Raw genomic sequence first — 15,862 nt, forward strand, 5'->3', positions numbered from 1 at the left:
CAGGAAGGCGGAGGGAGCCACTGCCAGCCGCCACCATGACAAGCAGCATGTGAAGATGCCGGTAAGCCACGAGCCACATGGCAAGGTATAGATTTATAGAAATGGATTAATTTAAGATGTAAGAACTAAATAGCTAGAAGCCTGAGCCATTAGGCCAAACAGTTTAAATAAGCGTCTGTGTGTTTATTTTATAAGTGGGCTGTCGGACTACCGGGGCTTGGCAGGACCCGGAGAGAAAACTCCAGCTATAAGGAACCAAGACCCAGAAGACAGCAGACCAAGAGGTGACCCCTGTCAGGAAGAAAAGTGTCCCTTGGCCTCCACAGGAACCCTCAGAATCCTAATGGAGGTCCAAAGTACTCTCTGGAGCTTTCAGCCACATCTGATGACTCAGGACCTCAGAATTCCCACCACCACCCCACTGTGCACCTACAGGGAGGGAATGTCCATAAGTTACCAGCCTCCCAACTCCTCTAGCGGTGAGGGAGCAAGCTGCCCCATCACAGCTCAGGGACATAATAGACCCAGTGCTCAGAGCTGTGGTCTAAGAAGATACCAAGGATAAAAGGAACGAGTTTCTAGGAAGGGCTGGTGACACCCAGGCCGGAATAAGAGGACCCAGTCTCTGCATAAGGATTTGCAAAGCCTAGAAGGGACTTCGCAATGGTCACTGGAGCAGGAAGAGTAAGAAGTGTGGTCACTGAGAACTTGACCACCCCCTGCTAGAAACAGAAAAAAAACTGTGGTGGAGGGAGAGATGGGGACAGAGGGGAATTAGGTCTGGTTCAAGAATTCAACAGCCAATAGCTGCTGCTGCACCAGCAAGGCATCTGAGGTGCGACTCACATGGACCTGTCACAAGACATTCATTCGGCTGTCACTTTCCAGTACGGCACATGGTATGCGTAAGTCACCAAGGCCTACCAGCATGGCAGCTTCTGGAACCCAGTGGGGAAACATTTCCAGAATCCCCCAAACTGACTCAACCTGCCTTCCCTCCTCTACAAGATTTCACACACACACCCAACGCTCTGTTACAAAAAGACTGATGTGCCTAGCTCCCCACCCCCCACTTCCATCCCCCAACCCCTGCCAGGGTCCCACCCCACCCCCCACCCCTGCAAGTTCACCAAGAACATTTTTCAGGGCCGGCCCTGGGCACAGGGGACACTCAATTGTGCTCAACGATCACCTCTGAGGATAAGTGCCCCCAACGGCCTTCTTGCTGCCTGAAGGCCCTCGCACCCTGTCCTTGCACCCTGAGGACAGCCAACTGCAACAGTGAACCTCTGCGCTCTCAGCCACCACAAACAGCAGGACTGATCCAAGAAGCCTCAGCCCCCGACCCTTCTGACCAGCGGCCACTAGAGGGTGCTGTCCCGCACAGCCCAGTACCTTTGGTGATGTCCCTGTGGTCACTGAGGCCACCGCAGAGGGAGATGGCTATGGAGGGCAGGTCCCTCAGGCCATCCGAGGTGCTCTCCACACCACTGTCGATGCCCGAACTGCCCACGGACTGTGGGGACTGGTTGGCTGACCTGGCTCCATTGTCGCAGGCTTGTTTGGGGAGCCCCGCAGGATCGCCACTGAAAGGAGGGGAGGGGGAAGCTGCTCTGAGCACCCTGCTGTCCTCACCCCTACTATTCTATTTCATTACCCTCCAGAAAGCCGCACCACCTCAGAGAAGCAACTCTGTCACCTCGGGGCCGCTTCGCCATCAAAACATCGGTACAGACAGCAAAGTCAAACGATCCACCTCAGGAGGGCCTGTCACAGTCTCCAAACCCATCTGAAGTAAACCTCAGGGAAAGCGTGTGCCCGGGAGGCCGCTGTTACCCCCTGGCCCTGGGCCCTCCCTGTATCTCAAGGGAGCTAAGGCTGGGTTCCCCAAGGACTGAATGTGAATCCCTCCAGGGAGGACCATACAAAGGTCTCTCTCACTTAGATCGTGGGCCACTGAGAGCCTTGAGCCCACATTCCTATGAAGAGGGTAGAGGACAGTCACTTGTCTGTCCATCCCCTCAGCCTCCCAACCCCTAACCCCCCCCCCCCCCCACACACACACACACAGTCTCATGCAGCACACAGAGCCCAGGCTGTGCCCAGGTTAAGTGTGGGCCTTCAACGTCCCTGCTTCCTCTCTGATCGGCCAGGGCAAAATGGGCTCCTCTCCGACTACAGAAAATGTTATCAAGATCAGATGTGATGCCTCAACCCTGCAATCCCAGCAACCAACTGACAAGCTGAGGCAGGAGGACCACCACCAGTTCAAGGGTACCCTAGACTACATAGTGGGACCCTATCTCGAAAACCAAAACGTAAAGTAGTTTGAGTAACGAAAGGACTTTTACTTCTTGGGGAAATACAGGGCTGCCACTTCAGGGTCCATGTCTGTGAGGTCATCCAGATAGACGCCATCAGCTCCAAGGTGTCGACTCCGTTTATCTGAAAGAGTAAATGAAGTGGGTCAGAAACCAACTCACAACTTGCCATCTCCGGGAAGAGCATCTGAGCCCAAAGTGCAGATCTGCTCCCCGGTGGCCTGGCTGCCTCTGGCCCAAGAGCCACACGGTGAGAAGCCGGCAAGCGCATCACTGCAGAACTATCGGGCTCCGGCTCTCCTTCCTCCTGGCCCAGAGGAAATCAAGCACTTAGCCTCAGCCCTCATCTGCAGAGGACCTGACAGGTTCCAAGCCCTCCACACTGAAGCTATGATTACCATAATTACTGGCTGTGGATGACAAATCCTTTCCTGAATACTTCCCTGCTGACACTCTAAGGCACAGTACCCCGACAGCTGCATGATGGGTCCCTGTGCACCAGGCCCATGGACTTCCTCTCTACGAAGAACTGTGTAGCTGGTTCACACAAGCCCAGAGTGTTCACACCAAGCTATCTGGCTAGCCAGGGTGGGCTGACCATCATTCGTCAGCAGGGATGGTGAGCAGATCGGGCTACACTGTCACTGACATGGTCAGGGAAACAGAAAGATCCCTAACAACGCTAAACGTGTCTGGCCCCACGCTAGACAAGGGACACGCAATCTCCTCACTTGGCAAAAGGGCACAGATTAAAGATTCAACACGATGGATGCCGTGGGTGTGGGTCTTCTCTGATACACTGGAAACTTGGGAGGAAGCTTCAGCGTCTGGTGTGAGCAGCGTGCCTGGGGGTGAGCAGGAAGCCCAGGCTCGGCTCCGTACCTTTCCTCCTGGACGGGGAGTCTGTCTTGCTTGCTGCCTGTGTGGTGCAGGCAGCCGGGGGCTTCAGCTCTTCAGCCACGGGTAAAGGTGGGGCCGAGGCTCCTGAGGCCTCAAGATCCTCCTCATCCACAAACTGCATTCCCGTCTGAGTCTTGCTCTGCTGCACCAGCGGCCCCGGGGCCAGGGTTGGTGACTGGTCACTGAAAGTGTCTGAAGACTCACTGTGGATGGCCTGGAAGTGGATTTTATCGGGGATCTTCCGGCTCCCTAAGGGACTGGAGTCCTTCATCTTGTGTGGAGAAGAAGTCTGGAAGAGAGAAGGGAGTGCTGAAAGCCGGGCAAAGAGCAAAGCCGAGGTCAGTCACGGATCTGCGGCAGACTCTTCAACCCCAGGGACAGCCTGGTGAGCCCCATGCCTGCCTAGAGAAGCCAAGAGCAGCAAACGTGTTCCAGAGAAAACACCACAGCCCTGGTATCTCCCCTCACCACAGCAAAAGCTTCACCAAACACACCGGGTCCCAGCTCTTCCCCTACACTGCCAAGACTGGAGGAGACAGCATGGCATTGTGGGAGATGTGGACACTTAGGGTCCAGAATCAGAGGCATTGTGGGAGATGTGGACACTTAGGGTCCAGAATCAGAGGCATTGTGGGAGCCATGGACACTTAGGGTCCAGAATCAGAGGCATTGTGGGAGCCGTGGACACTTAGGGTCCAGAATCAGAGGCATTGTGGGAGCCGTGGACACTGAGGAGGAACATGATGGCCGGCTGCGACAACTCTGACACATCTAACTCACACTCATGTGCATCGTCACCAGGCCACGCACGCCTGCTGTTCTGAGGAGCGCCCCGCCCCCACCCCATGCTGGCCATCTCCCAGGAACTCTGTGGGCTCCCTGCAGCTCTTAGGTCTCACTATCTTCCTCGTTCTCCTCCGAGTCTAGGCAGATCTCAGTTGTATTTACGGCTACGAGTAAAAGTTAAACATGCACAGGGAAGAAAAGAGGAACTGCTTCCAAGGAGGAGTGAGAGAGGCAGTGAGGTGAGCATCAGGCCACGGTCCAGCGGCCCCCAGGGCGCTCAGCAGAACAGGAAGCAGACCTCACACCTCACCGTGGGCTTCTCCACAGCAGTGATAATAAACACAGGGGACAACACAGGGGACCCTGAAAAAGCAGTCCCTGCGCCCACGGGGCAAGCAGGTGGCAGTCAGCATGGCTCTCCACGCTGCTGGCCCCCCACAGCCTCTCTGGGACCTGGGATCAGGCTGACAGACACACACACAGTGTGAAAATACAGAGCTGCATACTGCAGACCTGTATCTCTCTAGATACATGTATCTGATTTCAATAAAGTTTCTCCCCCAAACCGCAACTCAAGAGGTCTGGTGGTGACGGGAAATTTACCGCGCAGGGATCTGCGGTCACAGAAATGTGCAGGCAAACAAATGCTGATGCGCACCGGTAGGCCCCTCCCTATCTGATATCCCTGGGTCCCTCACAAACAAAAACAGGTCACAGGAGGTTTGCAGTTAGAGCCACCTAGCCAGAAGTGACTGGTCTGCACTTGGACATCCAGTAGTGATCTACAGTCTAAGTTCACATGATGAAAACACACAGGCTTTACAAAGCCCCGTAACACACGTTCACTGAGTCACAGCCCCGGCGTGCATCCATTTGCAATGCCGGGACACTAATTCCACGCAACTGGAGCTAACGCAGAAACCTCAGTGGACCGCGGAACTGAGACGAAAAGGCTTACCTTTGCAGCCTGCGGCAACTCGCCCCAAAGCCAGAGCATTTCCAGGTTACTCTTCGGTGTCGACCTGTCAGCAGACTTACTCACCAACTCAGAATCACTCTTTGGTGTTGAGGGGCGGGAGCCTGAAGGACTTAAGAAAACACAAACCCGTCGTTTGATTGAGAAAAGAAAAGCCTTTGTTTTTGTCCCCCAGTCACGGTTCTAAGCAACCCAGAAAATAGATCTCTGCTGCCGTCCCCTTATGACAATCCCTCCTTTGGCCACCAGAGGTCAGTGTGCACCACCTCCAACAAGGGGGCCTGCCTTGGCGCCAAATTAAGAAACAGGAGCTATAATTTGGGGGAGCAGGGGGATAAAGTCAGAACTTGAAACTCTCCGAGAATAAAAGAAGAAGAAGAAGAGAAGGGGGAAGAATCAGAGGCAAAGAGACAGGGAAAGCGGGGGAGGGGCTCAGGTACAAACTGCTCTCCTGTCCTGTCCCTGTGCTCCCATTTTCCTATCAAGCATCTCAGCTTTCAGAGGTGTGCAAAGGGTCCTGGCCAGCTGACGCTGTATCCCAGGTAAACACTGGCTTTAAGAACAGGGAAACACCTGGTGCGCCAACTTCATCACACTGGATCATGAGGCTGCTGTCTCCAGGAACACATCAAAGGCTTTTTGCCAACCCACCACACCTAAGTAATGGCGATACATCTCACCTCCACACTGGATATTTTTACTTCTAACACTTGAACCAAGTTCTATGTCCATTCCGCCAAATTAATGGGCTAAAACTAAGTCAACTTAGGTCCACCTTCTCGGACACCGAGCCGAGAGGTGGTTTCCTTTCTCTGTATTCTCACACCACTTCCTCAAGAGGAACACAGCAGCCTTTTTACAGAAGCAGGAAACAGCCTCTCCACAGACCCTATCTGTGTCCGTCCATCGCCCTCCCCCCCACTGCACTGAGTCTCACTTATCTAAGTCAAGTTCCACCTCCAGCTCAAGATGGCGTTTCCTGTTGGCACAAGCGGAGACCTCTTATACCATGGCCATATGTAACTAGCCTGGCCCTGATGCTTCCGGGAAGCCAGACTATGGGCTATTTGACCCTCATTTCACAGTGATGTACAGAATTCCCTTTCCCTTGGGGCTCTGCTGACCACCGATCTTTCCAACGAAAGGATACTGCCATAGGGCGATCTTCATGTTCCAGCCCTGTCTGTGGGGAGGAGGCTCCTGGTACACCATACCATGAGAAGTTCTACAATGGAACCCTACCACACCACACCACACCACACCACATCACACCATAACGCACGCACGCACGCACGCACGCACATATATTTAACAATAAAAGCAGTTTTAAACCACCAGACATGGCAGCACACATCTTTAACCCCAGTACTCAAGAGGCAGAGGCCGGCGGATCTCTTTGAATTCCAAGCCAGCCTGGTCTACAAAGCGAGTTCTAGGTGAGCCAGGGCTACATTAGTGAGATCCTGTTTCAAAACAAACAAAATCCATGGGGCTTTTTTTTTTGGGGGGGGGGGGAGGTCAGTAAATATAATTAAGTGTGAAATTAAATTTTAAATTTTAAGTCAAATGAAATTGTAAAAGTTATGTTTCCCAGATAGAAATTAATCAATTACTTTGGAAATAAAGTTTCAAAAGTAGATGAGGAAGTTTCAAAAGTAGATAAGCAAATACTGAGGAACCAGAGGAGAAATCTCAGACACCTGATCCTAATAAAAACCCACACCCTAAGACACATCCTATACCATTCTAAATTCCGTTCTAGAAATGCTGGGAAGAGTGTCTGAATCCATTATACAGACGGCCTAATAGGCTGTTTAAATATTTATAGTAAGTGGTTTGACTTATCTACTAAAGTGGCATTCTAAAAATAGCTTGTAGACTTGTCTGTCAATATAACCCACACAGGAAAAGCTGCACCTCAGTCTCAAGTTCCTTGTCCTGGTTTTCAAGGCCACCCAGAGAGTCAGGCAGCAGGATGGGAGAGACCAGTAGAGGGTCTTAAACAAGTCGCATTGGGACTCAGCGGTTAAGAGCACATGCTGCCCTTCCAAAGGACCCAGCTTAAATTCTCAGACCCACAAGACAGCTCGCAATCCTTTGTAACACTAGTTCCAGGGGATCCATCGCCCTCTTCTGGCCTCCTTGGACACTGCATGCATGTGGTACATGAACATGCATGCAGGTGAACATTCATACCCATGAAAGTTAATAATGTTTAAAATAAACTAGACGAGTCTAATCGCCCACTTATGGCTTACAATAAAAGGAGGTAGGTATTGTTCATAAGTAAGTTGGTTAGTGAGTAAAACTGTTTTTAAGTGTTAGATCGACATTTCTATTTCATATCTGTCAGTAAGTTTCTTCACAAGTCACTGGGTTAAGGTACGACGTAGAGGTTAGATCATGGCTTCTGTAAGAACTGGTCTACCTTTCCGGAGGACGGAAGTGGGAAGGCTGTGGAGGGCAAGAGCTAGAAAGAACTCCCTCGGCCACCACTGCGAGGTGAGGGGGAGTCCTCTGGCAATCTACCAGGCTGCTGGAGGCACGAAAGATACACAACAAAAAGAAAGAAAAAAAAAAAAAAACCACAGGTCAGTTCAATGCAATTTCCCATCGCCACCGCTTTGGCGGCTCTCGGCAGTAACAATTCTAAGAGAAACATTTGGATGTTAAACAGCAAAATGTGAGCCCATGCTGAAATCAGCAGGAATCAACACGAACTGTCTTTGAGACAGTCCTGTTACCCAGGCTGGCCTCAAACTGGCTACGTGGCTGAGGTTGGCCTTGAACTCCTGTTCCCGAGTGCTGCAGTTACAGGCATGGACCACTATGCCTGGTTTTGGCTGTGACGGGGAGCGAAGCCAGGACTACACGTACTCTGGGCAAGCACTCCACTAACCCGAGCTGCTGCCCCGGCCGTCAGCATCACTATCTGGGCGGCAAAGATAGGAAGCTGCCCAAAGACCCAGTGGCTTCCCGTTTCATCCTGTGCCCTTGGCCAAAACAAGATGGCTCGGGTCTGGTTGAAGTGGGGTGCTGAACCAAACTACGAGATCTGAAGACCTGAACATGGGTTCTGTCTATTGTCTCCTCAATAACAACACATCGCTCTGAGTGTGGGCGTAAGTGTCTACATAACCCAATGTGTAATCCACTTGACAATAGTCACACAATCTGATGCCATCGGTATCCTGGACTCAGGAAGCAAGACAGACAGACAGACAGACATGGTTTGTCCTGTTTGAAATCCTTCCTTTTACAATCTTCAGGCTAACGAATAGGTTCTTCAATCAATGAGCAGTTTCTAAATACCCTGCACTGTTTTCCTCCGAAATCACTGTGTTTTCTCTTCGTGGGGGTCATCTCCCCTGAACCAGGACAAGGACACATGCCAGGACAAGGTTCCAGGCATCTTAGGGATGTCCTGTCCTGAACAGTGAGCTACTGCTCATGTGCAGCCATGAAACTGACATGCCCTGGGTACAAAGAATGAGTCACTGACCTTAAAGACTTACTATAAACATCTTGTTAATGGGTTTGTTTTTGTTTGTTTGGGGTTCTTTTGTTTTGTTTTTTGGGACAGGGTTTCTCTGTGTAGCCCTGGCCTGGCTGTCCTGGAACTCGTTCTGTGGAGCAGTCTAGCCTCCAACTCACAGAGACCCACCTGCCTCAGCCTCCTGAGGGCTGGAATTTGTGCACCAGCACCACCCAGCTTGAAATATCTTGTTAATGTTTTTAAATGGATTATTCTACAAAATATGGGGCAAATAAAATCTACCTTTGAAATTGTTTTTATGAAGGTTTATTGAGTGTGTGTGTGTGTGTGCATGTATGTGTGTGTGTGTGTGTGTGTGCCATGTATGTATAGGTGTCCACAGAAACCAGAAGAAGGCATAGGATCCCTGAAGCAGGAGCTACAGGAAGCTGTGAGGCACCCAAAGTGTGTTCTGGGAATCAAACTCAGGACCTCTGGAAGAGCCAGAAGTGCTCTTCACCTCTGAGCCACCTCTCCGGCCCCAATTACACCAATTCAAAACAGCAGCAATCTTTTAAGCACGTGTGGTGGCTAAGCGTTAACTGCCAGCTTATCCGAATCTATATGACCTGGGAGATGGCCCCCGGACATGGCTGTGGAGGATTGTTTTGATTTGGTGAATTGGGATGGGAAGAACCACCCACTGTGGGCAGCACTTTCCCTGTGGGATCCTGGACTCTGAACGGAGAGAGGGGGCTGAATAATGGCATGTATTCATCTCTCTCTGCTTCCCGATGGTGGATGCCACCTGACCTCCAGCCTCAAGCTTTGCCTTGACTTCTCTGTTATCAGAGACCAGACCCTTGAACTGTGAACCAAAATAAACTGTTTTCTCCTTTAATTTCTTTTGTTGGGGGTATTTTATGAGAGCAAAAGGAAAAGAAACTAAAACAACATGTCTAGCAGAAAATGTTTAAACTACATCATGTAGCTAAGCATCAGGTACCTAATGGAAAGGCTGATCTCGAAGCAGGCAGACCCCTATTCTTGGTAAACCAACACTTCCTGTCAGTCCGAGCTGGAATCAGATATGGGGCACATTCCACTTAGGCCACACTGCTGACTGTTGCTGCCTCATTCTCGTGATGATGCTAAGCAACCTGGAGCCAATGGGGTTGCTTTGACACGGCTGGCAGCCCATGCCACAGTCCCAGGGTGCCACCACTTCCATTCTAAACTCAAGTGAACCTACAGCATCGGGAGGAACAGCCCAAGGGCGCCACAGCCATTGCTTCTCAGCCTCTTTTTCACTATCTCCACATCCCCGAGCATCTCGAGCAGGTTAACCACCTGTCCGCCACCCGCCATGGCATTCAAAGCTGTGCTCCCTTAGAAGCCACAAACCACTATCATGCCCAGGATTTGTCTGCCACCCAAGAAACAACCAGTTTTCACCCTAGCAGGGGTGAGCCTGTCCCATGGTGAACACGGGACTTAGATCCACATCCTCCCCAGGTTCTGGGCAGAACCACTCCGCAGGCCCTCCTGCGCTCATAGGCTCCATGGCTCTGAAAGCTTCTGGAGTCTAGGGAAAGTCACTTGTGCTCTGTGCAGCTGCAGCTCGGTTCTCAGATTCACGGGGGCACACCAGGACAAGTGGAAAGGGCATTTCAGGGAAGCGTGCGGTCCTGAATCCAGCAGTGTGGATTAGCTGTAGGCCAGCGTCCCCTCGACAGTCCTCAGTGACGTCAGAGGCTCCCTGCAGCCGTGTCCCCACATTTGAACTTCACTTCAAGGCTAAGGCCCACAGCCAGGTTGGCCACGCTGCCCTCTCCTGCCGCCAGTGGGCATTGGGTAACTCAGCAGGGTTTGTTTTTTCTCCTGTATGCCTTCCCCACAGAACTTTGCAAACATGTCTTCAGACAGAGTCTAAATTCAAGTCTGAGATTTGCTCACCTTCCATATTTAATCCTAATCTATACCCCTCGCACCCCCACCCAAACACACACTGGAGATATTCCGATCCTAATTATTTTCAGCTTTAATTTCTATTTCCCTATTTTCTTAGACATGCCTTTTATAGCTGACTTCTCAGCCCTCTGGACCAGAAAAGGCAACTTACCTGGGGCTGGGGGACCACTCTCTGTCTGAATTGGGGTACGATGCTGACTGGGGGTACGATGATATGGAGGGGAGGTTCTCCTTGGGAATATCGTCTTGGAATGGTGGTACATCATTAGGAAGAGTTCTGAGGAGTATAAAAAAAAAGTGAAAATATTACCAAGGGAAGATCCATAATAAAGCCACGTTTCTTCTTGATTACATCTAAGGGCTTCATTAATCAGCATGACCTCGTCATACTCAGGCACATTCTAGAAAGGGAAGATAGAAAAGGTAAAATGTCAGCACACATAAACGTGTGTTTGTGCATCTGCCTTGGGTGGACTGTAAACTTATAATGATTTCACCAGAGCATGAACACAATGAGCAGACCAGTGACGTATCACTGATCTTCAAACGTGTGTGTGTGTGTGTGACTTCTGTACCATCCTCAAGTGTGTACATGCACCGCTAGAGCATCCTCAAGAGTGTATGTGTGCCACTGTAGCATCTTCACGTGTGTGTGTGTGTGTGTGTGTGTGTGTGTGTGTGTGTGTGTGTTGCTGGGGATGGAACCCAGGACTCACACACAGTAGGCAAGCACTCTACCACTTAGCTAACGGAGCTATTACCTATTTTGCATATTTAAAGATAGTCTCACTAAGTCACCCAGGCTGGTGATTCTCCTGCCTCAGTCTCCCCAGTTCTGGGCTTCCTGGTGCTACCATACCTACAGCATCTTTCTGTCACCTTTCACGTTACCCTCACCAGAGTCTGAGAGGCAGGCCAACTGGAACTGGATCCAGCTGTTCCAGAACATTCCCATGTACAGAGGGACTGCCATTTAAATAAATAAGCCCACACAGAACATGTCTTATGTACAGCCAGATAAATACATGGCATCAATCATGTGTATCTTTGAACTGAACAGGTAAAACTCCCTAGCCTCAGATGGGAGCGCAGACATCACAACACACGGTTCACAATCCCACTCCTACAGAAGCCATCCGTCTGTACTTCCGACGCTCCTGAAGGACCTGTGGCCGGTCTGGAAGGGAAAGCCGCAAAGGAAAAGCCGTGACAACCAGCCCGAGCCTAACGGCCCCAGTACCCACAGTAGTTAGAGGCCACAGTCAGTGAAGGCCGTGATGCCAGTGGGGCAGGAGGATCAGAAGTTCAAGGTCATCCTCAGCCACGCAGGACCCTGTCTCAAAAAATAAAAACTAGTTTACTCTGAACAATGAACGGGGGGGGACCGACATTCTGTCCCTGGTGTTCTTTATGCCTTGTTTGTGTTAACAAGACATAAAAATTATCAAAAGCCACATGGGATTACATAAAAATCTGAAACAGCAAACATTCTTTAAAATTTAGTTTCCAAAGCTGGCTTTTTGCACCAACATACATACATACTTACAAACAGGGCTTTGTGACAGTCTTAGAAGCAAAGGAAAATTGAAAGGAGACAAGGCCATTAAATGTGGTCATAATTCAAAGCAGAATGGAAAGGTTTCCTCCACATAAAGTGACTGTGGGCTCCAGTCACCCACGGCACTGAGCTGACCACACACCCTCCCGACCTATAGATCTGCCTCAAGGCCGCAGGCAGAGCTGGGGCTAAGGACAGCCAATGAGGGAGTGCAGAGTGGGACTCAGGGACACAGAGAAGGCTTAACACACCCAGTGCCACAGGCCTGATCCCCAGCAGCAGCAGATGCATCCCAAGCGCCGAGAAAACAGTCCAGTTCACGGAATACTCATTTGCCGATTCTTGTCTCTCGACTCTATTTCAGACAGCTGAAGTTACCAGCCACAGAGGAATGGCGTGGCCAACTGTGTCTTAGGTTAAAAAACCAGACTGAGGCTTTATTCCTCTCTATGTTGGGTCCACTACCTGACTGCAAAAATTCAGTCTAAAATGCCTAACAGAAACATGAAACGTTTTTTATAAATGTATGAAAATCATCTTTAAAAACTAACTCATTTAGGACTAGAGATACAGTCCAGTTGGCACTTGCCTAGCATGCATAAAGCCCAGGTTCAAATCCAGCCCCATTTAACAGAGCATGATGGTGTGTGCCTATGATCCCAGCATTTGAGAGCGAGAGGCATGATGATCAGAAGTCCAAGGTGATCCTCAGCTACAGATTCAGTTCAATTTGTCAAAGAAAGAAAGAAACTACCTCCTCCTTCTCCAGCACAGACCCCGTCTTCCCTCACTGTTTACCTGCCTCCTCCATCCATCGGGGCTGCGTCCTCATCGGAGCTCATCTCTATGGGAAACATGTCCTCATCCTCAGATGTGTTGACGTTCTCATCTCTTTTGAGATTGTCCAACTGAGACTTCCTCCTCCTCTTCCTTCTCTTCTTCCCCAGGGAACCAGCGGACGGAGTGTCGCTGGAGGGCAGGCCCTGGGCAGCCGTGGTGGGATCCAAGCACCGGATTCTGTCCACGGAGTTCCTTTTCAGCTGGCTTTCCATGCGAGAAGCTCCTTCCGACAGGATGGGGGACGTGGCCAGGTACATGGGGATGACTTCCTACAAGGCAGGTGTTCAAGAGTCCCATTAACACAGGTGACGGAGAAGGGCCGTGACCAAGGGAGAGAGCCACAGCAGGACAACCCGGCATCTCACAGCCAGGGGGAGACATCAGACAGAGGGTCGGGGTCGTGAACTGCTCAGACACTGTTTTGTACCCAATACAGCCTTCACAGAATCACAACAGAGTCAGGCCGTTACCGGTGACTTCAAACCATCAAAACTCATCTAAACACCCAGGGCAGAGAAAAATGACGGCCGAGTCACGACACTGTTGCCGGGACCCGGGCACAGTTTTACATTTTATACTGAGTATCAGGGAGTAAGTGTGAATGGGTTTCAACCAGTGAGTGGGTGGGTGTGTGTCTATGTGTGTGTTCTCACATTCCAACATGAGGCCCAGTCTCATTTAAAATAAAATAAAAATCCAGATGACAGCTGTGTCTACAGGCCTGCCACTCCAGAGCACATCCGACCGTGTACCCAGTGAGCCAGGAGACAGGGACCCCTCAGAGAGAAGTGTAGTCGGGTAGAGCTGGCACAAGAAGAAGAGGGCAGTGGGTGATACAGTATGCAGGTCTCAGCTTCTAGCCAGCTCCCAGGCAGCCACAAATGCTGAGCTGGCCGGCTGCTACACAGCCCCAAACGGACTCCTCAACTCCTAGAGCCTAAAATGGGCCTCAGCCAGGAGCAATAGGAGGCTATAATAATCTCAGCTAGTACATTCAGGGCTTCCCATTTAGACAGGAGTTGCCTGGAGGCTGTGGGTCTGCAGCAGACAGTGGGGTGCGGCCCTTGGCTTCCAGCCCAGAAGCTGTTCATAGGCTCAGGTAGATAACAGGGAGGCACCAGCCTGGGGCAGTCTAAATTGCAGAGGCTGGTTTTAGTGTTTAAGGATCCAGGGAGCTTCCTTCCCAGGAAGGAACCAGCTTTAGTTTAACTTCAGGAACCCCTGCGTAAGACTGCTTCACAGGAGCCCCACACAGGCTGTTGAGTATCTTACCCTGTCTCTCTCCACCCTACGGCATTAAGACACAGTCTCTCTCACTGAACCTAACCCAGCTGTTTTAGCTAAGACTGCTGGCCAGCCTGCAAGTTCTCTGGACCCACCTACCTCTGCCCCCCAAGGCTGGAGTCACAGGCATGCACTGAGCTTTTCTTAACTCGGGTGCTAGGGATCCAAACTCAGGACCTCAAACTTACAGAACAAGCACTCTTAAACCACCCAGGCACCTGCTCAGGCCCAGACCCTCAGAGTATTAAACGTGAAGACACCACACAGCCCAGTAATTTCACTTCTAGGCATACACCGGGGAGGGGTGGGGGTGAGGTCAAAGCCCCGCCCCCAGAACGTTCTCACAGAAACCTGAACATGAATGTGCACAATACCATTACTCACACTAGCCACAAGGTGGCAACAACCCTAGAGTCCCTCAGGAGACACGAGGTGAATGGAATGTGGTCTATCAAACCACTGAGCCACTGAAAACACTAACAGTTGGAGCCCAAAACCTGGCTCGGTTGGTAAGGCACCTGCTGTGAAGCCTGACCATTCAAGTTCCGTGTCTGGGATGCACAGTGGGAGGAGAGAACCAGCTCCCGAGGGGGCTTTGAGGTTTCCCATGCTCAGGATACCGCCCAGTGTCTCGGTCCACTTCCTGCTGCCTTCGGACCAAGATGTAGCCAGCATCTTGTCGGCCATGTTCCCCGCCATGATGATAAGGGACTGGACCTCTGAACTGTCAGCCTCCTCCTCAATGACATGTTTTCTTTATAAGAGCTGCCGTGGTCGTGGTGCCTCTTCACAGCAATAGAAACCCTAACTAAGTCACACCACATACACACAGTAATACTAGAAAACGAAAAGGATTTGGTCCCCTACTAAACTAAAATGAGGATGCTCAGTCATTTCAGATTTGTCGCGCCAGCACACAGCTTGGCCAGTGTGTGTGATGTCAGTCCCTCCGTCTCCTGGAAACGGCAAGTCAGGTGAAGCAGGCCAGGGCTGGCTCTCTGCGGCCTCAGCACGCACTCGGCTTGCCTGCCTCTGCTCCTGGGAAGGTGAGCAAGGACTCTGCTCTGATGCCAGCATGTACCCAACCAAGGACCCAGAATTCCTTCTCCTCGTGTCTGCCTGCTGTGACTCCACGCCCCGGGGTGACCCTGGACACCCGGCACCCCTCACCTGGTCATTGTCAGTCTCTTGAACAAAAAATGCTTCTCCATTGTCTCCCAACTTCATGTGCAAATCCACAGACTCCCCGTTGATCTCTATGTCCACCTGAAGGGAGAACCCAGAGAACACAGTGAGAGTCCCCCAAAAGCTGCTCAGGTCTCAGTGGGTGTCCCTCATCCAGGCACACCTGCCCTGAGCACTGGGAGGGAGGGAGGGAGGGAGGGGGAGGGGAGGGGGGGGGGGAACTTGGGTTTCCAAACAAGGCTACACTGGTCCTTTTCAACACCTCCATTGCTGTTCCAGAACCTTCCACTCCCCACCAATATGCATCCTTCCCCTCTTCCCGGGGGATGAGAGAGGCTTGTGACTGACACCCAACCAGCAGAATACAACAGAAGTAACTCCAAAGGACTTCCGAAACAAGGTCATAGAAACACCGTGTCCACCTCGTCTCTCATGAGCAGCCACCATGCAGTAAGGGAACCAGACCACATGGAAGGGCTCTGCCTGGTGATCTCACTGAGAGCACAGAACCAGCCCCCAGGCACGGGAGGGAACGGGCGCTCCCCTGCTCTGCGGTGCCATGCCCC

The 15,862-nt window shown here is 51.3% G+C and overlaps 1 protein-coding gene across 5 annotated transcripts in view; it reads right to left on the bottom strand.

Annotated features, from left to right (window-relative positions):
• The window catches only part of Lpin1 (lipin 1), an 80,189-nt gene that overhangs the window by 28,257 nt on the left and 36,070 nt on the right, over positions 1–15,862 (bottom strand). For 3 of the 5 annotated variants that reach the window (XR_009375765.1, XM_059248693.1, XM_059248692.1), the window contains exons 3-10: positions 15,282–15,377; positions 12,786–13,096; positions 10,581–10,706; positions 7,412–7,519; positions 4,966–5,095; positions 3,204–3,510; positions 2,352–2,445; positions 1,396–1,586 (exon numbers count right to left, since the gene is read on the bottom strand). Coding sequence is in view for 4 of the 5 variants with exons in the window: in XM_059248693.1 (XP_059104676.1) it covers positions 1,396–1,586; positions 2,352–2,445; positions 3,204–3,510; positions 4,966–5,095; positions 7,412–7,519; positions 10,581–10,706; positions 12,786–13,096; positions 15,282–15,377 (1,363 nt within the window). In the remaining variant the exon portion in view is untranslated. The remainder of the gene's footprint in view (positions 1–1,395; positions 1,587–2,351; positions 2,446–3,203; positions 3,511–4,965; positions 5,096–7,411; positions 7,520–10,580; positions 10,707–12,785; positions 13,097–15,281; positions 15,378–15,862) is intronic. The other 2 variants (XM_059248694.1, XM_059248695.1) reach the window with 2 other exon arrangements.

The sequence above is a fragment of the Peromyscus eremicus genome, chromosome 22 (genome assembly GCF_949786415.1).
Source record: "Peromyscus eremicus chromosome 22, PerEre_H2_v1, whole genome shotgun sequence".
NCBI lineage: Eukaryota > Metazoa > Chordata > Mammalia > Rodentia > Cricetidae > Peromyscus > Peromyscus eremicus.